Source organism: Ptiloglossa arizonensis, chromosome 3, assembly GCF_051014685.1.
Source record: "Ptiloglossa arizonensis isolate GNS036 chromosome 3, iyPtiAriz1_principal, whole genome shotgun sequence".
NCBI lineage: Eukaryota > Metazoa > Arthropoda > Insecta > Hymenoptera > Colletidae > Ptiloglossa > Ptiloglossa arizonensis.
This window is the reverse complement of record NC_135050.1, coordinates 4974559-4999889: the sequence shown is the minus strand read 5'-3', so window position 1 is coordinate 4999889 and position 25331 is coordinate 4974559. Positions and strand designations below refer to the sequence as shown.

Here is a 25331-nt window from a genome sequence, read left to right as displayed (position 1 = left end):
TCACACGTCAACAGGAGTACGTCTCTTACTCCTGATACTTCGTACGCGTATTTTCAACAATTAGTAACTCAAGAACAAAATCATGAACGCAACTTTGTCGCGTGCACAAACAAGCACACACATATATATGTTTCTTAACTGTTTATTCTTCTCCTCTTTATATAGATATCCCATTATTTGCAGTGTTTTTGTAAGCTCAATTCTTAACGAATATTTTATTATAAATATTGTATTCAATTCATTTTTCCGTTATTAGCAATGTATCACTCTACGTAATATTTATCATAAAGCATTTTTCGTCCGGTATGTATTTTGTTTGTTAGTTTTCTCGTGCTGTAAAGCTAACTAGGGTCAAAAAGCTCTTTATTCTTATAATTTTCGAACTATGTTCGAACAGTTCGAATATAGCGAACTTTTACAGAGTACTCGTGTTCTAATTGCAAACAAATTAAAATAATCTCTAAACTGGCATTTAACAGAAAGGGTCTTACTCAAGAATGATAATAAATTTCCCTCCCCCCCTTCCTATCTATTTCAAGTTTTATACAATACAAAATTGCTTTCTGATAATATGTAGGTTTTATGAGTTCATTATTTTATTTACAAAAGTCATTTCTTCAATTTATTCGACCAGAAAAATATATGTTAATTCACTATAGCAGAATACGCACTCTGCAAATTGCAATGAAATACTATCAAGTATACTTTATTTAATGGTATTTTATAATTCAGAATGAAAGAAAATGTTTGTATTATGACATATAGCGTTTAATTCGAACCGTATTTTAAGCTTGCGGTAATGAAGTTGACACGAATACATGTTGTAAAATAAAAATAATGTTTCGAATAATCTTAATATGTTTTATACAGTATTTATAAGGTTTTTTAAACCAATAAATACATGAGGAATGTTTGTTTAAGGAATAAGTAGGGGTTTGTTTTTCATTGAGGAGAAGAACCACGGTACCAGATCGAAACGTAAAGTCATCCTTGCAATTTATTTAAAAATAAAATTAGGAAGATAAATATCTACTAGATTATTTAACTTTATAACTAAGTTTTTATTCGTTTGAAGTATTCAAAGGATAAAATATTCCTGCTCTTGTAATGTACAAGAGTGTAGCTATTATTAGAACGTGGCTTTTTGAAAATTAATAATTAATTATAAATTGAAAATGTGCTTCCATTTAAAGTTACTTCCATTAAAGTTTTGATATAAAATAAAAACAAATGAAAAAGTAAGAAAAAGCCACGTGAACAGTCCATAAACTCTTCAAATGTAAACCATTCGATCTTCAGCTACTTATTTTACTTTTGACATTTTACTTCAATGTTCACAAGAGTAATATTATGTTGAAACCGTAATATTTTCCTGCTAATACGTAAAAGTATAACTATGCCGTAAAATTGTCTGAGATTGACAACTATGAGTGTGACGTCTGACTCATAGTAGCGCGTTTTAGTTCAGGTCATGCACTTCGAGTAAAACACGTAGTTCAGGCTGAATAAGTTAAAGATATTAAATACAATAAATGTTGAGAAATTTACTTTCAAACACCTTTTTGAGAAAAATGCATTCCAACCTGCCATTATAGCAATTTAACAAGCTTTAAAAAATATTCTATAATTTCTTTATTGTTCCGTATTTTGAAAGAAACTTTACGAATATATTTTTAAATAATTAAATTTGTTAAAAGTGTAAAGAGAAATTTTCAATTTTCTTCGACCTCGTACCGTAATTATCTTACCTTTAATATAAATACTAAAAATGTCTATAGTTTGGTTCAAACTCATTTATTAATCGGAGCCAAGATACAGTCTGTCCTCGAGGCAGTACTTTTACAATAACATAGTATTATATCTCTTGAAAAATAAGAACTGTACTAGATTAGTAATGGTATAAATCGAGAGTATTAGATATTTCGCTGTATCTAAGGACAAAATTTCATTTACAATATTAGATTTACATATTCAGGCCACTGCGTCGAAATAGATTAGACACAATAAACAATGAACATTTCATATGAGGGACATAGCAGGTGGGAGAGGTAGCTACCGTTCGTTTGAACATACAGGAAGCAATATATTTGTTACAGAACGATTCTATAAGTTCACGTGAAAATAAAGCTCTTCAAATATCTATAACATTACATTATATTTAAAAACAAGTATAGAAACTCTCGAAGTAATATTTCTTTACTGAAATAAGTATTAATCTTTTTGTATTGCGATTAGGATTTGCAAGTTAATTACCTGATAATCGAAAACATCTAGCCTTGTAGGAAATCTATATTGTGAATGAAAATAATTTAACAAAAATGACAGTTTTCAAAACAAAGCAAACGTAGATAAAGGTTAAATAGAAATTCCGATTAATACTTATCTTTGTTTGTTGTATTATTCCTTTTTTGTTTCAAATAGTTTCTTTTTCTTATAATAAATTATTTTCAAACACATCTCAACCTGTTTGATGTGATAAATAATTCAGAATTACCTAAACAGTAGTCTTTATACAACAAGTGTTAGAATATGTTATATTATCAAACACTTAGATAGTAACGTATTTTTCTGTTCTTTGTCTGCAACTATCGTACATTTACTATTCTATTGTTAGAGCAATAAACAACTTTTCATTCTCACAAAAGACCCGAGATAAACATTTTTATTTCTGTTATGTATTGGCTCCCTCCCTTTGCTTATTGGTTATTAACACGCTTCTATGTTTATTTTAATATAACCATCGCTTAATATTTTTTACTGCTTTTTTATCTTGTCAGAAACCCTCGCATATAAAGTTCCTGAATTTTGAAGACTACTGAGTAAGACGATAAAAGTCATCGTCAAAAAAGATGTCACTTAAGTAAAACGAATAACAAAAGTGTAGAATCACTTCTCGGTTTCCTTGTGCAATTATATATCCCAATTCCGAAATTGAAATAACTTTTCGAGCATATCTACTTTGTTATTCGTGAATCACTGTACTAAATAATAGTTGATAGTAAATATATCTCGTGACAAAAGGTATAGTGGCGGTTAAATGTTTACGAACGAAACTCTACCTGCATATATTGTCCGAGAAAAATTATACTCAGAAGTCGAAGAAATTGCAATCTTCAACGGCGCACATTATAATATAGTTTTATGTAAGTGATTAGTACCATTAACATCAACTATACAGTTATTGCTATGGAAGCAGAACGACAATTCAGGGTCTCAATAAATTCAAATGAACTTATTAGATATATTGTCTTTATGTAATCTAATCTACGTATAATTTTAAAAATTATAGTAGTTTTGCTTTATTCCCATAGATATATATCATAAATTCAATTGAATTCATCACTGACGCTGAAGTAGCGTATCTTACAACACGTTATTATACAAACAGCTCTTTTTTGATGTATAATATTTACTACTGCATTTGTTATTTTATATACATAGCATATCTAGCCATAACTACAATTAATAACAACTAATATATGGTTTATCAACGATGTGACGTTACGGTAGGATTATATGTCGGAATATAAGCCCGATGGTCCAGCATCGTGGATAAATAATATATTTCACTGCCTTCAACGTTTATCCAATATGCTATTATCCCAATCAATTAATTATGTTTATTATTACGTAATTAATTAATTACGTTTATTAATACGTTATTAATTAATTACGTCAATACAATCGCAATAACGTCGCTACATCTTCAACTTCACTCTCTAATTTGGATTTGTGTCGTTTGAACAATGTTAACCTCGGACGCGCTTTAGTTATTATATTCTTCTTTTTTAACGAAGTACAAATGAAGACAAAGTATCATTCTGCGTCAGCGTTTCATTGTTACCGGACATCCGAATGAATTAACGAGAGCCGTAGGTTAGAACGCGAATTATTACATAATTATATGTATTGACTCGCACGTAGTAGAATCATTTTCTTATGCTTCCCTAAATACTTACTCTTTTAAACCTTATATAATTATATTCACTAATAATTTATTTAATTTTAATCGCAGCCATCCCACTTTCCTTCTGTTTTATCTGCTCAGTTGGTCTATACATGACGTATATACCATTTATTTATTCGGTATTATGTATGTATATAGATAACACATTCTGAGAGATCGCGCATATATACTTAATCTTATTTGTGTTTATACGTGTATATACGACTTTTCCTATATTCTTCGCTGAAAGATGTGCGTGTGTATTACCTGCTTGTACAAGTATCGCATAAATATGTTTCCTTTTTATCTTTCCTCTCTCTTTCTTACTAACACATACACACATTTCATTCTTTTGTTCCGTGTAATATGTTTCCGGTGTGTGCGTACAAAATCCACCAATATGTTTAATTTCTCGGTTTCATCCTCGCTTTCTTTTTAGTACGACAGAACTCATACGTAACATGTGAACGCTAAATTATCATATAACCGTACGCAGCTCCAAATATGGATACAACTCGAACGACATTCTCATAGCTGGTACCATTTCTTGTCTTTGTACTTGAGCATCAATCCGTGAGCAGATTGAGAAAAACCTTCCGCTTCTGACATCATGCGCGCTGTTCGGTCTTCCAATTGTGAGAGCTTCTCACCACGCTCCATAACCATCTGATGAGCCAAGGCCACCTCTCCTGTCGCGGTTGTCACGCGTTCACGAAGGGCTTCCGTCCCAGCGTTCGGTCCTGGTATATGTTTCGCAACTGTACGAGAAGCTCGCCCACTAGACTCGCCGACTAAAAGTAAGAAAAATTTCATCGAGTTAACAACAATTTTTACACAGGATTCAAAGAATGGAATGGCTCTCCCTTCCCCATCCATAATTGAACATTTCAAAATTCAAATAAATTATCACGTGAAAACGGGAATTATGCTAATAATGTTTAGTAACAAGTTTCTACATTCGTCACTATTCTTATCTAACGAATGTTTCATTTTTATATTTCATTCTGCTTTAAAGTCACTTCGCGAGGGCGAAAGTGTTGCAAAAGTACACAGTGCTAATCGCACGATTTTTCACGACTCATAATTTTTTATGAAAAAATTTTGTTTACTTACATAGTTCTTCTCTGTCCAGACTTCGTGATCCACCGCCGAAAAGGCCTTTAAAGAAACTTTCTTTAGGTGGTTCGGGCATATCGTGACCAATAAATAAGTCTCCCATCATTTCGGTTAATTCTCCACTGGAAATATAACGTTTAAAATGAAAATTTGTTTATGTTTCGCTTGTACAAATACGTGAATATTTGCTATTATAAGAGGTTGAGCGACGTACTTTTCTGAATAATGTTTCCTGATACATTTTCGAGTATACATGGATGCACGCATACATATAATTTAACAATTTTTCTTTGCCATGTATTTGAAAAATAAAAATAAAATGATCAGTTTAACAAGAGACATTGTCATTCAAATTGATCCTAAATTTCTCTTCATTGAAAATTGGTTTTTATAAGAAACGAAAACATGCTTAAACATATTTAAACTAGACGTTACACTTGGAGAATCTAGTTCCTTCTAATTGATCGTTTTAAACGAGTTTGTTAATCCTGAGATACACACATGTGTTTGGTTTGTAGGAAAGTTTTGTCAATTCATTGCTTCAAAACCTCTCCAATGCCATTAATTTATCGTTGTACGTGGATGCATGAAAATGAATAATTTTTGGATGTTTCACAATGCGAACTCAAGAAAATTGATTCAAATCGCATAGCCTTGCATAATCTTGGAGTACAACTTTACGAAGTAAAACTGGCATGTATACGATGAATGCATTGCTCGATATTTTAAGAAAAAAGGAAAAACAATACCTACTTTGAATCTATAACAGGATAACTAAGAAAAGACAAAAATTTGTGAGCAGAAGAATCAAATCAAATATATCTGACAAAAATAACAATAAAAGTGTCTTTGTATATTGTCGCGATATGGTTTGTGGCTATAATTAATTTATAAAATTGATTATAAAATCATTTAATAATATACATTTACGATTACATAATTTATTTTATAATTTAAAAAGTTACGAAGCTAAAATTTCAAATGTATGGTTTTATTTAGGTTCCTTCTACATATCGAGTGGCAGTGCAACAAACGATATAACTTTCCAATAAATCAAACACATTCGTAAAGATTTTTTTGTGCTAAAGTATGAATGAACTAGTGAACGTTTCGTTCCAATTTTCAGGCTAAAAATCTAACAATCATTTGGATAAATGATCACTTCTTTAAAACGATAACGATAAATTAATTTCTATTATAAACAATATAATACCGCAAGAAGTTCATCGTTATTCTTTATTAATAAGAATTGATAATATTCATAAAATTAATTGCATATAAGATTATTCATTATTGTAATATTAAAATACGTTGCGACTTTTAGTTTAATTTAATTCAATGTCTTGTCAATTTTATAACATATGAGAAGTCATACCAGAATTGGCTGGATACGGAGAACTTCTGAATCTCAGTGGGCGATGAGAGGTACAAACCATGGCCCCTATTGCTGAAGCCAAGTGTCTTTGCAATTCTGTAAAAAATATAGAAAAACGTTGTCGTAATATCCGTTTGTGTTACACATTTTGCACCGAACATGTAAATATATACAGAGACATATTAGATGGAAAGATAAAATATGTACGCTTACGTACACAATTAATAAGCTATATTAGATAATAAAAATCGTAATAAAAATCTAAGCAAACGCTTAAATGTCTAAATAAGTATCATGAAGTAATAAAGGAGCGTAGGAATGAAAATATGTATTAAAAAATTATTTAAATGTATGGAGCACGCAAAGCACTTGGCATATTGTATAAAATACATATTATGAGAGGTGTATATTTTATAGACCACTTACTGATCGGTATCGCCATTAACAAAGAGTTGATGACCCCATATGGACAACATGGGGTCTACAATGCCATGTTTTGTAGTCTGAAAACTGTTAGAGATTACAGAGACAGGAGAAAAGTGAGCGTTAAGCGTACACGAGTAATAACAGATTGTGTTAGCTTGCATAATTAGCATTAACCCTTGAAGCACCAAATATTGTTCATTTTTAAGAAGTATCCTAGATATTACATTCCAGTAGAATGCACGATCATGGTTCTTCCGAGTATGTAGACAAAGCGATGAGAATGATATATCAAAATGCTGGCCGTAAATTTGCTGTTGTGCAATAATTTTTTTCAGTAGCGCGAAATACAGTGATTAGGGAAATATTCAAACGTTCGTTAGCAAAATTATTAATCACGGTTTCATATAATAACGTATTATACTTGAATAGAGGATACATTATTAAATAAGGAATACATCATCGGTAAAATTTTCAGAATCCTATTAATTTTGATCCTATTGGTAATTTATAAATAATAATAAAATTAATTTAAGAAATATTGAATCGTGAGCAGCATTAGAAGTACAAACGATGCAGGACATATTTACTCTTTAGTAGTAAATATTCTATAACTTTATAGTTAATGCTGAAGGCTGCGTCCAGGACTTGCGAAATAAAGCAGTAACTATTGTAAAGTACCTAAATGTTTGTTTATAATAAACTTCAATACATTTTATTATAATGGAAAACAATGTCTTGAACTCTATATCAATACGTAATATGATATAGAATGTTACCATATGTTATGAAATATAATACAATTCGTGTATAGTATAGTGTAGAATAATGTTCATGTAATACAAACACTTTTTTTGTATGACAAAATTATTAAATAATTATATTTAATATTCGTAAATAATATGAGAAATTTCAAAACAACAATATCAATTTTTAACGTTGAATACCTTTGTAACTACAGTAAACCCTCGTTAAAACGTCGCGTTTGTTCCTCGATAAAACATATAAAATTATCTCCGCCGTTAAACAGTACTGAACATAAATATGTTTTCCAATTCAAGCTGTTGTCAACTCGAGCGGTCGTCAGCTGTGGATTTAAGAACCAAATAGTCAAACTCCAAAACGATGTCGCACGTGTATTTGTGTAACAACTACAAATACAAACTAAAAAATTCTCTACTTCTCATTATACATTCGTAAGATTACTTTCAATGAATCGATCAAGTTAATCCATTAAAAATAAGTCCCAATACAACCTTATTATTTTAGTTATGCGTAATTTAAAGTTTTTCAAAAATAGTTTGTATAACATACAAGAAGAGACGCTTTTTTTGTTTATCTCGGCGACAGGATTACAAATCCTCTATGAGGCAAGGTTCTGGCACAAGAAGATTCGACATCTACCGGAAGATCATCTAATAGATACTTGTCGCGGTGACGAGGACAACGTGAGGGTCAGGTCCACGATGAAGATTGAGTTTTATGAAATTTATACAACTGTATGTCAATATCGATTTTTGATTGTACGCAAGTGTCACTTGGACGGAGAATAAACAACAAATACGAAAGCGAGGAAGACGAATCAATAGATTTTATATATAGTCGAAAATCAATGGAGGGGATATGACCTTGATAGGAAAATTTACATGGCATTTATTTTAATTTTGATCAGCGTCTGTCACATTGATACGCGTGCGACATAGCTTAGAAGCTCGACGATCAAGTTGGCTTTAGCAAGTTGTTGCTGAACTCTTGGTGTATCTTTTAGTTCGCATGCGCTGGGTCTAATTATGAGCCCGAGATACGAAAGGTCCATTTCAGGAACAAGTTTGCCCGCATTCTTCTTTAAAACGTTTCGAGTGGATTCAACGGAGTACGTTTTAACACGAGGTTACTGCATTGCTTGTGAGCAAAAACACGTGTCCCTTTAATTTTCGTTTGTCAAAAAATACTGATTGACATTGGTAACATCATTATTGCGACATCTTTCCCTCTACACATTATAGTCTCACAGATAAACTTTCAGACGCGTACTTCTAATTAACGAATCGGGCTACTCGTGAGTCACAACAGAGAGAAAATATGTTAGAGGTAAAAATGTAATCCAAACATCAAAATTCTGTTCTTTTATACACAACGAAACGAGTATATTTCGTGTCTTAATTTAAAAACTTTTTACCTAAATTGCACAAATTTCTTACTTTATGCTTAGAAAGAGACGAAAGAAGGTGAAGAGACATAATGTACGTACTACTCGGTTTTGGAGACCTTTCTTCGGATATACCAAATGTAATTTGAAATTTTTAATCGAGTAAATGAATCAATAAAAAATTCCGGACACAGAGGACATTTTACGAAGCTACATCTAGTTTAATGGTAACAATGAATTTTAAAGAACAAGATATGTTAAAGGGGAATCCCAGGGTGTCGAGTTGAAAAGTATTTCTACAATTTATCTTTTAACTCGGTAATTATATTTTTACTCTATTTGTCAACATAATAAAATTTTATTCTTTGAAGAAAGAACGATGAAGCGATATTTATTTTATTTAAAGTTATTTGTCATTCAAAAAAAAGCATTGTTTCATAAGTCTCAGATTTTTCGAGTAGCAATGTCACATCAGCGACACCTCATCGGTGACCTTGACCTTGAAACATGTTATACGGGTACGGATATTGATTAATTTGTCCAAACGTTTAATCGACCGTGTCTTATGGTTTTTAAGTGAAGAAATGAATGTACGAGGGAAAAAGGAGCCTATTCTTATAATATTTTTATAATAAATCTAATTTCTGCTAAATTAAGGATTCTAATTGTAAAAGAGAGAAAGAAAGAATAAATAATTCTAAATGTTTTATATGTAGCATATGCATATTTCATAATTATTCTAATACTGGATATAATTGAGGCATAGTTTCTTAGGAATGATAAATTGATAAATTCTATAACGTAATTCATAAAGACGCATGGTAATTATTGTACATGAACAACTCAATGTAACTAAAGCTTCTTAATTAAGGATCACCTAACAGGACCTGAATTAAATTTCTACCCTGACTCAGGAGAGTGCTATAACTTAGAAAAATAAAACTCGATATTGTTCGATCTTGTCGTTTTGTAAAAGAATAATTTGTAACAAAATAACTTCCATAAAATTTCTCAGTTTTTTTTATCATAAAATAAAGACAAATGAAAAATGAGAAGAAAAAACCCAATCAAACGATAAACAGTGTACTCGAGAATGTACTGTTAATACTTGTATATATACTGTTTATTCATTTCTGGAAACTTGGTTTCAACATAAATGCGTTCAAACCTGTCAAACAATGTACTAGAATAATCTGACACTCTCTCAAAGATATATTATAACAATTCTACTTTTTCTAATTTCAGAATAAAATTTTAGAAATATATTGACACATAGTTAAACTTTTAAAAAATGTAAAAAAGGTTCGATTTTTTCGAAACAGCACCGTGATTTTCTCTCTGAAATTAGAAGAAAAAAAAACGTGGAAAAACAAGATACAAAAAAAGTAAAGATATTAACTATTCTTGTAAAAATAAGATTTTTTGGGGCATGAGTAAAGAGACACAGGTACAGATGGATTTAAAAATATTGATTTTTTTCTCTGTTTGTTTCTAAAAGATTGATATCTTGTTAATATCTTATAAAAATTTCAAGCAAAAATTCGCTTTATTAACAAACATTCAGAGCTCTATTTGAAGTCTCTTTGGGCGTTCCAGTCGCTTAGCTGACCCTCAAATAATTTACAATCTAGTAATAACTAACGGTTACTCTGGCAACTATACTAAACTCGATTTCTCAGACTAGAAACACGAAAGTCGAATAAAGAAACACTTGGTGAGTTTCTTTAGTAATTGGTTAAACAATCTGTTTTGAACGATCTATAAATCATGTAAAATTTTAAAGGCAGTTTTTTCAAAACCAAATAACAGAATATTTCAAAACCGATCGTATCAATTTGCTTCAAAGTTTTATTATTTATTCTACACTATATTATTTAATTTTTATGATGGAAGTTCTTTTTGTTTAAAAAATCGCTGTTTTAACTTATGACGGTGGCCAAAAACAAGATTTATTCTTATATTATAAAAAATTTCGTTTGTTTTTTATTTTAATTGAATATTATCGAAAATACAATAATTATCACAAATTACAACAGAGAAACCTAGTACGGCACTAGTGTCCCTATCTCAACTGTTAATCATCAAATTATTCTTAAAAGGTGCATCTATAAATGAAAAAATTACAAACAATAACCTAACTTTAGCTCTTCCTGGTAAATATACCATATTGAGAGAATGTCACAAATTTTCTCAAAAATTAATTTAAAAACGAATATTTCCGCAATGTATCAGATTATTTTATGAAAAGTTCATATAGATAATATTAGATCGGTAGAAATTTTCATACAAAAGATTTTAACATCTTCTCAGAAATAGCGATTTTAAAATTGTTTCTAACGCAGCGTATGATCTGAATGAATAATACCATCATTCTTCATACAAAAACTGTATAGATTCCAAATTTACAAAATATGCATAATTTATAACTTTATACTAAGAAATTAAAAACAGCATATAATAGATATAAAAATTATCGTTTTCCGGAATAATATAAAAATAATCCTGTGATAAAGAAAAATCACTTTTAGTAGATGAATAATAACATTAAATTCGTAAACATTAGAGCAAAAAGTTCATTATTATTGCCGTTAAATTTCATATACGAAATATTTATTCGAGAATAGTTCTGTAGTATTTACGTGCACGAATAACATATTTGTCAACATAGTTTTTCTTTAAAGTAGACTAGAAGTACTCTTTTAGTAGATTAAAGCATCAGTATTTGTTCCTTTGATTCAATCTCTTTTGTCGTAAACAAATGCTAAATGAGTCTGGAATGACAGTCACTGCTATCGTATAAGTATTGCCTTTCGCTAACTTGAAGTCTCGAGGGATGGTACAGGGGCAAAGGAGGTTTGGACCGCCCATCCCCACCTGAACTGTACGTTCTGAACCTTAGCCACGCCCTCTGCCATAGTAGTAAGAATAGATTTCAATTGCGTCCTTATCCCAATATGTATATAAATATAAAAATTGGAGACTCCAAACTACTGAGGTTTTGTTTATGCTTATACTTAATGCATAAAGCGTCTCTTTTATCCCATAAGAGTTATGTAATATAAAAAAGAATATTATGTAATATTAATAGTTTTTCTATAGGTGGAGTAATAAAGATGATTTTGAATTATAATTAATTTTCCTTAATGGAAGCAAATATTTTTTACGATACAATCCAACTTAACTCTAGTCATTTTCCACAAAAGAGTATTAAGCCATGTTTCCCAAGAGAACAATGGTACTTCCAAAGGTATTAAAATTTAAAACATTGCTATTACCGCATATAAAAAATACACGGCAAACAGAATAATAAAAATCAGGAAATTAAGTTTTTTCTTAAAGAAAAGTATACAACTTTTTAAAAAAGTAATGGATACATTTTGTCTGTACATCAACATATAAAAGCTATTATAATATTTACCAAGAAAATTTGTTATATCTAAATTTGTAGCTGACCAGAAAGTGATTAACTTTTAACTGAGACATTTTTTCATCAGACTATTGGAAGTGCCTGAAAAATCGTGGCGACAGTTATGTGTCTCACACTCTATGTAACTTCTTTTGAAATTAATGAAAATTCATTTTTATTTACTTTTAAATTAAATTTTTATTAAATTATTTTTCTTCCGGAAAAGAATTTTTCTTACTGGTAATTATATAACCATTGCTTTTCTAGCATATTGTACAAAACTTGCAAAAATTATTGTCCTGTATTGCATATAAGTATTGTACAATAGTAATATGTTACATCTACGCCAATGGGACTCTACCTGTCACGTGTTTCTCATTATCCCTTTCTATCTCGCTACTTTCTTCGTCAGTCAGTCCACATGTGTCTGTAACTGCCGCAACGAATAGCGTACTAGAATTGAACGTGAAAATAGATATACCCCTTCCATTTTTCTCGCATTCCTGTCACGGGACTTCAAGTCAGCGATAAAGAATACATAGGGCTACGTAACATTGACCTGATTTTCTAAATTTTCTTCTGGTGATACAAATCTTGAAGATGGAAAAAGGAACTGAATCTATAAGAAACGTGGGCAATAAAAATTTGTGGCAATCCTCATTGAAATGAATTTCTATTGGACAATCAAAAATTCGTAGCAAAATTGATTACTGTTTAAGTACAATACTAACAGTCTCACCGATTTTAATGACCTTGAAGTATATTAAATGGAGGAGATTTAGAAGTTTTCAAGTGCAGAAAATAATGGTTGTCTACTCTTACTTTTCAAAATATAATTATTTGAAACCTGATTTCTGTACAGCCGGTTGAAATGATTCTATTTATGCTACACAGACGTATGAAAAGCTCGTCCTGATTCCCGATCGGTAGAACAAGCACCGCCATTCTGATTCTACCAATCGGAAGTCTTGCGCTTCCTGTCCGCCTGTGATAGTAATTTAGAATTTTATGAATCGAATTTTATACTTCATTGAAATATGATGTAACAGAAACTTGCAATATTCAGCATTCTGTTATGTTTATATTCTGCTCACGTAAAGTATAACTCGACCAAATCGAGTGTAGCCTGAGGGTGGACGCTCCTGGTGGAGTAGGTGGAGACAAAAACTTTCACTAGACCTGGGGATGGACAACTGACGTCTTCGCGAGCCAGAGCGCTCGTTTTAGTTCATGAGCAATCTGCAAGCGACAGCTATGCGTCAACTGACATCACAGTAAAAGGTGACGGGTAGGGGCACCGCAGGAGTGATACGTTCCAGCGCCTAAGACACAGAATGGGAAATGGAAGGAGATGGAACTCGGCGTTTATTATACCAACTGATTTACGCATGCGCATTTGGAACCTCACTCTTGTTGCCTGAGCAATACTAACCCAGACCTCACTCAGACGTAACCATTACTTCACGCTTCGGAATACTCATGAACATTGTTTAACAATAACACTAATTGTTTACATTAATAACGACCTCACCGATTTCAAATGTATTCTGCACTCCTAGATACTATATTTCAGAGACCCACATTTTCTGCAGAAAATGACGTTCTCTACTTTCACCTAGCATTTTGTACTAATATGTCCAAAGGCGTGACGATTGGAACACCTTGTGATCTCAGACATGATTATTATTTTACAAATGTGAACCACACGCACCCACCATTAGTTACTCAATTCCTTCACTGCTTAAGTTCACTAACCACTAGTCTACGCACCTTGTGATAGTAGCGGTGTCAAACAGTGGAAATGTTAGGTAAGTTATGAGATGCATGGCACTGAAATCAGATAGTATTGCATCAGCTGTAGTAAATGAAAAGCGTATCACGGGCTGTTATTGCTCGCTAAATGTTGCAATAGAGGACACAGAACGTTACTTGAGAAACTGGTCAGAAATAATCAGAGGCAAGCAAAGGGATGAACTGTTTTCCATCAACATTTAGAGATGGTGGCTCTGACTAAGGACTGGAAGGAATCACGTTTGGTCTTGCTTAGAAAACCAGGAACGAAAGATCTTACCTTCAATCTTTAAGCCACTGTACATAATGTAGTACTTGGCCAAACTCTGAGAATTCTGTGTAAAGAAGAGACTGGTGAGCGCTCCAGGACCAGCGATATAGTCTCGAACCAGTTTAGTTTCAGGAAGATAAAGTCTATTTTTGATTATTCGCAGATCTTGGTAAAGGGAGTAGCAGCTAGTATTCCTCCTTATAACAATTGATATCAAAAATGTCTTTAATACACCTCAATGGAAATCGATTACAACTAGCTTGTCCAATCGAGCCATACCAAAAGAAATTAGAAAGGTACACAAAACTCTGTTTTTGATCCAAACCTAAATGGTTTATATCGGGGTATAGCAGTGTCATAACACGAGAAGATGCCATCTTATACGATTTAACCATTTAGCGTTTATTGTCGCGATGAAGAACGTGGAAATGGCTCCAAGACAGAATATAAGAGTTATGATACGGAAAAGGAATGATTCTCGAAGAAAGGCCTGTAAATGGTGAAGAAAAAGATGTAAGTCATATTTATGATTAGGAAAGTAATCACCAGGATTAAATATTTGAAGATTGCAGACGATCAAGACTGAAGAGTCGATAAAATACCTGGATCCCTAAATACATATAATGGATAAATCTATAACATTAGACTACGTCAGAAACTACTTTAACATAGGTGGTAGCGGTTTCAGAAAAGACCAACAAATTGATAGAGGCTTTGTTGCAGCTATTGCCTAATATAGAGGAACTAGGCCACAAAGCTTGATAAATTTTTGATTGAATTGGTAGGGCAAGTAAGTTCCATGTAGACTACTATACCGCACAAATTCTGATGGATCACAGTTCGTTCAACAAGTTTAGAGTAAAGTAGAAATCTCTCTTGTTGGGAATGTGGAGATCCTTCCAACGATATGGAATACTTTATTTTCATGTATGATGTATCGAAAATAGGCGAGAGTAAAAGGAAGCTTTAGGTGGGATTGTTGATCCGAAAAATCTATTAAAGAAACTCTCGGAAGATATGCAGAAGTAGAACCACATTAAAAGGCTAACCAAGAAAATTAAGGAAGACAAAGCAAACAGAGAGAGAGGGAGTTTGAATTTTTTGTTCAGCCATCAAGAAGAATAGGCAGCTCATTTACAGGATTCATTAGTTCTACTTTATATAATTGACATAAAAAACAACTTTACTATGCTTACTGGTTCACTTTTAGATATATATTTATATCTGGATTTTATACCTAACAGCTTGTATTTTACCCTGTGAAACCGTTGTTGGATATTTCTTTTAATACCTCTATTTACTTAATTGTTCATCTATGGTCTCTTCATTTATTTTTACCATTATACACTTTTACATTCTTATATTTTTACCTTTTTACATTTTTATATATTTATATACATATTTATTTATCTATTGATATAATATATTTTTATATTTCTTAATTTTATTTTTATTGACCTATTTATACATAAATAGACATTTGGGTCCTGGTTAGGTCTAGGTTCAAGGCAATAACGATCTGTTATTTTCCTCTTATCTAACGCATATAACTTCAAAACTAGAGGTGAACCACCTTTAGTCATGGCATTGAGGATATACAGTAACCTTACTCAAGATATAGTCTCCAATATATTTCAAGGTTATTGAAATCGGTGAAGTCGTTAACATTGTAAATAATTACGAAAAACTTAACATATATACTTTGATAGATATATGATAATCGCAGGAAACTGGGGTTAATAAAGTTGAGAAAAGAATTCGTTGTCTGAAAATTCGAATTATTAACAACTATCAACGTATATTAAAATATCAGAAAGAATATTTTTTATTTAAGAGAGTGTTAACGTTATGTAATAACGATATAATACTGTCCTAATAAAATGAGATTAGAAAAAATGAAATTTAAAACATCAAAATAAGCACATATACAAGACATATTTTAATTTATATATATTGGATTATTGTTTTAGGAAACTAGTAGTGGTACTAAAATTATATTTGCAAAAGATTTTAATTCTGCAATGTACATTTTAATTTCAGTTATAATTTTCTCAGTGGAAAGATGCTTGCATGCATCAGAGTAGTATTTCCTTGATGAATTACATACTATATTTAAAATTTAGTTTGTTTAAAATTTCAATTTTGTAAATCAAATTATGCAATGGAGAAAGAAGAGAAATTTTCTTTACATGCTATTCGATGTTATTTAATGATTCGCTCATTCTAGTTTATACAACAAAAATTGATTTACTTTGATGAATTTTAATAAGTTACAAAACGAATATAATAACGCGATTTCCTGTTATTTTTTCGGACCTTTATATAAATTTATTATATTTATGTTAGTATTAAACCATTGATTCCTTTAGGAACCATGAAACACAAATTTGTAAAAAAAGCAGCGATATAAAATTACAATGGCGAATTGTTAACGTTTCACCAATTGATAATTTAATACCGGTATAAAATACTATAGAATACATGTTTAATATGTAAATCTCCTTAAAATGTAAATGTTTCACAATTGTTCCAGGATAATTTTCTTAATGATTTTGTCAATTATCATATTCTCTCATCTTTTTATGAGAACATATGAAACGATTTATCATAACAGTAGGAAGTACAAAATGTATAAAATTGTTTTATAAAGTATTTAAATTTTGTCAACAAAGTGCATGGAAAAACACTGTAGTGAGTTGATGTTACTAATCAGGATAGGAATATTCTTATTATTCGCTATGTATAACACTATAGAAAGGCTACATACTGGAAACTACAACCTGCAGATGCACATTTGATATTACTTTAGAAATAAGAACGGTCATTTTAATATATGATACTGTTTACCAATACAGCTAACTATGTAAGAGTCATAAATGGTGCAGTAAGAGTGCTCATATAGAAGTCTATAGAAAGCATGCTATTAGTGAATTAAGAATTAATGAATATACTGATTGTAATAAAAATAGTACATGCTGTAGATATCAAGATTGCGTGTTATCGTTTTTCTAAGAATAAGTACTTAATTATCAAATACAGAATATCCGTAGAACCAAGCAGGTTCATGATTTTAGGAGTGTTTACTATTCACTACATTAATAAAAATGCTTAACTAACATAAGTTAACAAACTGACTACATATCTTGAAATAAATTTCGATATTCTGTTCCAATAGGGTAAGCAACTACTTTGCTTCTATTTCTATGTTATGTTAAACCATCTTTCTTACTTATGTATATTTATACTTTATATTTTTAGAAAGTGTTCTATATGTCATTAACATAGTTTTGCTATTTCCATTTTATACATTTTCAAACAAATTCCAACAGATAATTTTAATTTATTTGGCACATAAATTTTACTCTTATCCTGAATTCATTAATACATTCAAATATACAATTATCTTAAAGTTGAATAAGGTTAATAACTTCATTTTCTATGTTAAATTCTTTAAATGTTACTTATATGAAGAAATATTATTGAGAAAATATTCAGAAATGTTTGTAAGAATCACAAACGAGTTATATTTATCATCAATATAATACATATGGTGAATAATTCGTAACAGAGATTCAGTAATTTGATGTATTGATCGCTTTACCTCTTATCTCTCATGTGCAGTTAAGTGTGTATTAGTTCTATAGTAGGAGCAAGTAATTCAGTTCGCAATACCCCTTCTGTTACACGACAGACATGACTCATTGTCACGCGATAAAGAGTTCGATGGAAAAGCGACGTAGCTACATGTTACCTAAGATTGGAAATTGAAATATTTTTGAAATTGCTGATTATATTGAAAAAAAAAACAAACAAACAAGAACAATAAACTCGACCTTCAACTGTCATCTAAGCGTTAACGTACAAAAATACTAATTACATCAAATAACGACCACCTGGAAACCATTAAAGTTTTATCTCTGGCTTAGTTGCCAGGATTAGGCAACTCCCCTGGATATTATATATATTTATTTATATAAATTTCCAATATATAACATAGACGTTATATATATATACACATATATAATAACATAGACGTTATATATATATACACATATATAATAACATAGACGTTATATATATATATACACATATATAATAACATAGACGTTATATATATATATATACACATATATAATAACATAGACGTTATATATATATACACATATATAATAACATAGACGTTATATATATATACACATATATAATAACATAGACGTTATATATATATATATATATATATATATATATATATATACACATATATAATAACATAGACGTTATATATATATATATATATATATATATATTTCGATCGATCTAAACTAGATCTACATGGAAAGCAAAATTCTAACAAACCTCCAATATTCCTCCTCTGTCCTATATATATAATAGATTCAGCTTTAAGCGTCATATGTATTACATCTATCTATACCTGCTGTAAGTTAAGGTCTGCTGACGATCGTCATCCTACTGACGATCTACCAGATCAGAATTAAATGCACACTTCTTCTTCTTCCATTTCCTTTTCTCAACTCCATTCCACCTTCGCCATCTCAAAGATTAGCAATTCATTGAATTTATTATTTTTTAATAAATACGTATTATCATGTTCAGGAAATGAACCGACAAGTCATATTATTTACTCTACGAAATAGAGTCCACGTTAATTGTATACGATCAGAATATGTATTACTCTACATTCTTAAAGCATTCACAGAATTTTTGTTACCAAGGACAAAATAAATAAACATATCAACTTTTTCAACATTAGTAAATGATCTCATTTTCCGAATTAGTTTTCGTATGAATTTTAACTTACCACAACGATAAACTATTAGTAACTAAGTGAATCTTATTGATTATTAGAGTTTCTACTATCAAAAAATCAAATGTTGTTAATCTCTGATATGTCTTAATGGTGTTAATTTTTAAATATAGTGCCCTAATACATTTTACACAGTATGACCCAAAGAATCGATATAATAAAACAAAATACGATTCCATTAAAAAAAAAGTACATATACATGTTTCAGGTGCACCGTTGCACTTGTGAAAAAGTAAAATCGTAGAAGAATAAACACTAGCATATCATTTAACTTTTCTTTTTGCAGTTTTTCTCTATTTTTTACCAAATACGAGACATAAATTTTCGTCCTATTCGCCCTATATACATTTTATGCTCATATAAAAAATAAGAGATGCAGTGATCAATACATCAAATTACTAAATATTTATTATAAATTATTGATTTTATATATATCGTATAAAACTAAGTTTTGGATTTTCAAATTATTTTTGATTCGTGCTTTCGTATAATTTCTTTATAAAAGTAGCCTGAAACATTTGACATTCAAATTGAAGTTTTTATATTACCTGTAAGACAACTTATGCATATAGCAATGAATTTAAGATAAAAATAGGAATATTATAAATCTATCATTTATAGATGATAAGTATGACAAAAATGGTGCTCCATCTTTTGTTATATTTTAATAAAAACATTTGTCTGTCACATTAAAAAATAGTTTTATATATAAAATTTTAGCAATTTTATAAATATATCTTTCAGAAATTAAAAGTAGCGTAAAAAATGACACAATTGTTTCTTATTAGTGAATAGTTCACGCTCCTTAAATCTTATATCACATTTTCCAACACCTTGTAGTAACAATGTTTCATATGTACATAAATTTAATTAATAACAATTGAATATTTTATCAGTTATGCCATATACGGTGCTGTCTATATTATTATATAATAAATAGGCAGCTATGTAAAATGAAATATTTTTAGAATTCTGCAATAATAAAATTAGTTTTATTAATAATAAAGTTTTTACAGTCCGTGACAGAATAGTACACCTACTTGCAATTGTCGATTTATATAAAGATAAATTAAATGTTTCGTTATAAAAATGTATCTAATTTATACGAAGTTACTTGATTACTTTTATGAAATAATACAGAGTATATCTATTTTTTAATAGACAGTCCATCTTCACAAATATATTTTAATAGACAAATTCTAAATAGAGAGCTGCTTTATATTTTCATTAATGTATTTCAATTTATAACAATTAAGAAATTCTAAACTATAATTTTATTAATCATGGAATTAAAGACTATATACTTGTATATATTTATATAAAATTTCATTTCATTTAAAATTTGTTAACATTCGTAGAAAAACACTGCTATAATTCCCTTCACAAATACAATTTATAGAGGGCTTACAGCCATTTTTTTTATATCCAGGAACAAGTGAGTATATTAAGAAATATGGTATTTTATATTTTTAAATTTCTAAACTGCTCTAGAATGATCTAGATAAAAATCTAAATGGAAGATATGGTATGTAACAGATTTTACAAACACATTAATTAATGTACGTTGAAAAAACTATGCAATATTTTTTAAAATATGTCGACAACTCATTAAAGTAACAAAATGGAAAAAAAAGTTTTGCTAATGAAGTACTCCTTAAGAAAATTGTACTTTCATAATAATTAAAATTTTATTTTTTGTCCTTATTATTTTAGTAGGTCATTCATTCATAGTGGGTGGAACAAATATAGTCATCTCATAAAAGCTACAAAGAGTGAGCACGATAGTGCCATTAAATATAAAATAACAATTCATATCTCAGTAAAGAATCATCATTTTTGAGTGCTAGAACTTTGGGTGCCTAGGCACCCCAGATGGATAGACATCAAGTTAAGTTAGATTTGGGTTGCATTTTATATGCAATACAAGTAATATAATTAATGCAAACTTAACTTACATATTACCGATGCTCTCAAACACTATACCCACTTGTAATCAATCTTAAATTATACTATTGTAGAAAACCAATATTCTACTTCCTATACTTTTAGAAACCTGGCTAAAATCTAGTAATTATTAAAAAATCAATAACTGCAATATAATATAATATGTAGGGAGAGACTCAATATTAATACAAGACGTTATTCTTTTCTAAGCTATTCCTATCTCACTCACTGATGACAGTGATGGAAGAAAAACCGCATGAGGGCCTCCTCTAGTAGATAGCACTGACTTACAACGAATCCTCTATTTTGCAGTTCTTCTGTTCCTTATCGCGGTGAATATAACAGACTGCTAGTGAACGAGACGGTTATTTAAAATTAAAAAAATGTTAATAAATTGTACTATTACAATTATTATTACAATTGCGTGTATTGTTATGGTTAAATTATTATTAAATTGTTCTGGACCGGAAAAGAACCTCAATTACGATAGAAAGGAAGATTGACATTCTTAACAAATGAAATGCGGTGGGAGAAACTATCTCCAATTCATCGGAACAGTAACAAATTTATATGGAAACAGTTCGACGTATTCAATGTGAAGAAAGTAAATTAAGAAGCTATACAGCTAAAGGAATTCGTAAATTAAAATTAAAGAAGAAGAAGGACATGCATCTCAATGCTCACATTGAGGATTTGCAAAACTGCCTTTCCGACATGGTTTTTAGAACAACGGACAATGAGAAATCCACTCCACGGATTTATTATTACAGGAAAAAGCATTGGAAATAAAAATTACGATATCATCTTCGTTCAATCTCTTTAGAGGTTGGTTAACGAAATTTAAAGATCGTCACAGTATAAGATTAGTCATCAAAACTGCCAAGGACTCTCGCACTCGCAGCGGCAACTAGAAAAACAGTGAAGTTCCTTTTTGAAAATTTCTATCCTGTAGAATTTAAATGAAACAAAATACTAAATCTCAAAGAAATTTATGAAGCATCTGCAAGAGCAAATAAGCAGCAACACAGATACATTCTAGGTATCGTAGACAATGGGGGCGTGGCAACGTAGTCTTGCGGAGAATAGGGGGGAGGGAAGGGGCGTTTTTACTTACCCCTTCTTAACAAAGACGTGAGAAGGCGGTGACGAACACCAAAAACGTGTAAGGATGGACACGGTGGGGGTTTTAGTGGATAGGCCCCAAGGAGTCTTCCCACCCACGTTAAAACAAAAAGTATCGTAAACAATTCAAAAAAAACCTAAATACTTGGCTTTATAGTCCTTTTTCAGAAAGGAGTCAGAGTAATTGCGTATCTATGAGACATCGCAGTACATTGCCAATAACTAACACCCTTTACTATTATAGGATCAGGTGCGAAAGGTTTACCTATCCAAAGAAGGCTCTTGAATAGCGTAGTTCTACTGTGGTACAATTTGGGCTTCTCATAACCACAGGCACTATTCGTTACTTCTAGAAAATGATGGGTGGCGTTTAGCTGCCATGTAGTTAGTATACTATTGTGATTTACTTAAGGCAATTGCGAGTAATTTGTTAAGTAACGTTGTTGAATACAAGCCGCTAAATTGGTTTTACATTGGAGAATAGTTAACTATCAACTACAGGATAGTATTTACTGTTTGTTGCTCGAAAATATCATTCGCCTTGAGACACCTATGCTCTTAGTTATAAAGCCCAAAAAGTATCCCTCCAGGTCAACTCTGAACTGTTGACACCTCACAGTCAAAAACGCGAGACTAGTAAGTACCCTACAATTTTTACGAGATCACTATATTTGTTCCATCCAGATCTATCTTAGATTTTATTTAAAGGGATCTCAATGCGGAGAATTAAAACAGTCAATCTTTTTGTACGTTTAAGTTTTAAAAATATTTTCCTGAAAGAAAACTTTGATATTCAAAGCACTCATAAAGAAACATTCCAGAAATGTATCACACTCGACCCACAAAGAATACTAGCAAGAACTAACGTACTCGTAGTATTATGACACACCACATTCACACCTTAATACTTTTCAACAACGAAACATACATAACATTTACCCAGCAATATAAGATCCACATTTACGAATTTACAATGTTTATTCTATTACTTCATTTTACACACGCTTATTAAATAAGGATGTGTTTGAAATTGTTCCCAGTAAAATAGAGTTGAAATTTCTATTCCATCAACAATGTTTTTCTGGCATTCCACAATTCTGTAATTTTTATAAACAGATTCGTATTTTCATCAAAACAGAATATTCAAGAGTAGTAACTGTATCTCCTATTAAAATCTCAAATTATTTACACTTATATCAGTCTTGCAAAAAATTCCCTAAAATGTTATTTTTCCGACTTGCAAATGAGAAAGTCCGCTTAACACAAATACATAAAAGGCATTGGAGGAGAAGGTGTCTCTTCCTAAGCGCGTTTTAACTTTCATGCCAATGGTTGTGCGCAACACGGTTGCGCATAAAATTATTATGCCGTCGACTGTTTGACGGAGCAAATCAAAGTGATTAGGGATATTTCAATGTTTAATCAGGGTATTACATTTCAGATTGCATAATTCGTTACTACTGTGCCATAATCATACCATAATCATACTGTATTTTAATAAAAAATGAATTATGTCCAATAAAAGAATTTATAGTGTTTGAAACTACACATTCATAATAACAAAATGTTTATTCGTCGCTTTCAAAAATAAAACTTTAGTTGCTATATCAGCCTTTCATAACACGTGCTAATATACATATAAAAACGAGCACAATCAACACGTTAGAATAAAACTGTGCATTTAGTGCAAACAGTATGAGGCATGAGAAAATAGCTACAGAAGTGTATATATTATATATATACATAGATATATATATATACACATATATATACATATATGTACATATGTATACATATATATACACATACATATATATATATATATATATATATATATATATATATATGCATGTACATATATATACACACACACGCACACATATATATATATATATATATTTATGCATATATATATAAAAGACCGAATAAGCCATGATTTGTAAAGAACTAATTACTTTATTTGACTTAAAAATATAAGAACTAATATCATTAAATAGTAATTTTTACAAAAACAAAGATTATTAATGTGTATATATATATATATATATATATATTTCTTTTGTAATAAATTAAGTGCAGATAATAAATAATTTTAAAGAATATTTTCAAAATTTTTTGGCTGCATTACTCTGTAACATCATTTTTAAATTTCGTAAAAATTATAACAGTTTTCTAAACTATTAAATACAACGTTTGATTGTATTAGATAATCGTACGGATACGAATCCTTAAAGGAAAGATGACGTTATTAATATCGTTGAAATTTCTTATATTAAAAAATTAAATTTCATAAAACGCAACTAAAAATTTTCGCTTAGAGGTTTTAAGTGAAATGTATATTGAAAATTATCATATGTATTTTTATATTACACTTCAAAAGTAGTTAATTAAAAGTATTAGTTGAAAAAGTTCAGTATTATGTTACTATAGAATGAGTTTTACGCTACTTTCAGCAATGTGTAAAATGTTGCAGTACTGTAATAGCATATGGTGCATTATTATACCATGTGCAAGTATAATTATTATTTTGCATCAATAACTGCTATGAAGCCAATTTAATAAAATACTCATTCTTCTTACCTCAAATCAATAAGAGGCAGAAAGTCGACGTCTATTAGTAACCTCAGACTTGGTAGACTGTATGTAGTTATGTGTCCATTTGAAACGTAGCACACAAGACAAACATTATCTGAAAAAAAATTGATTCCTTTCATATTCACTGTAATATTACACGACAGTACAAAAATTTAACAATATACGTGAACTATTTATTAAATATAAAATTATATTTAAGATGAACTGACACGAATTTATTCAATATATATATCATTAAAATTTATTATTTCAAAGGCAATTAATTAACTTCTCGTTTCTTTATTCGCCATACACAACAATATTTTGTGCAACCTTTTGGAAAGTTATGTTTCTACTACTGATATAGTCACGATGTATTACTTAATTTT

At 30.2% G+C, this 25331-nt stretch overlaps 1 protein-coding gene across 17 annotated transcripts in view; it reads right to left on the bottom strand.

The window, feature by feature from the left end:
* Positions 1-1771: 1771 nt before the first annotated feature.
* The window catches only part of Tomosyn (syntaxin-binding protein tomosyn), a 170650-nt gene continuing 147090 nt past the window's right edge, over positions 1772-25331 (bottom strand). For 16 of the 17 annotated variants that reach the window (XM_076305992.1, XM_076305995.1, XM_076305980.1 and 13 more), the window contains 5 exons: positions 24949-25057; positions 6864-6947; positions 6438-6533; positions 5060-5184; positions 1772-4737 (listed from right to left, as the gene is read on the bottom strand). In XM_076305992.1, the coding sequence (XP_076162107.1) occupies positions 4475-4737; positions 5060-5184; positions 6438-6533; positions 6864-6947; positions 24949-25057 (677 nt within the window). In that variant the 3' untranslated portion in view covers positions 1772-4474. The remainder of the gene's footprint in view (positions 4738-5059; positions 5185-6437; positions 6534-6863; positions 6948-24948; positions 25058-25331) is intronic. The other variant, XM_076305984.1, reaches the window with a different exon arrangement.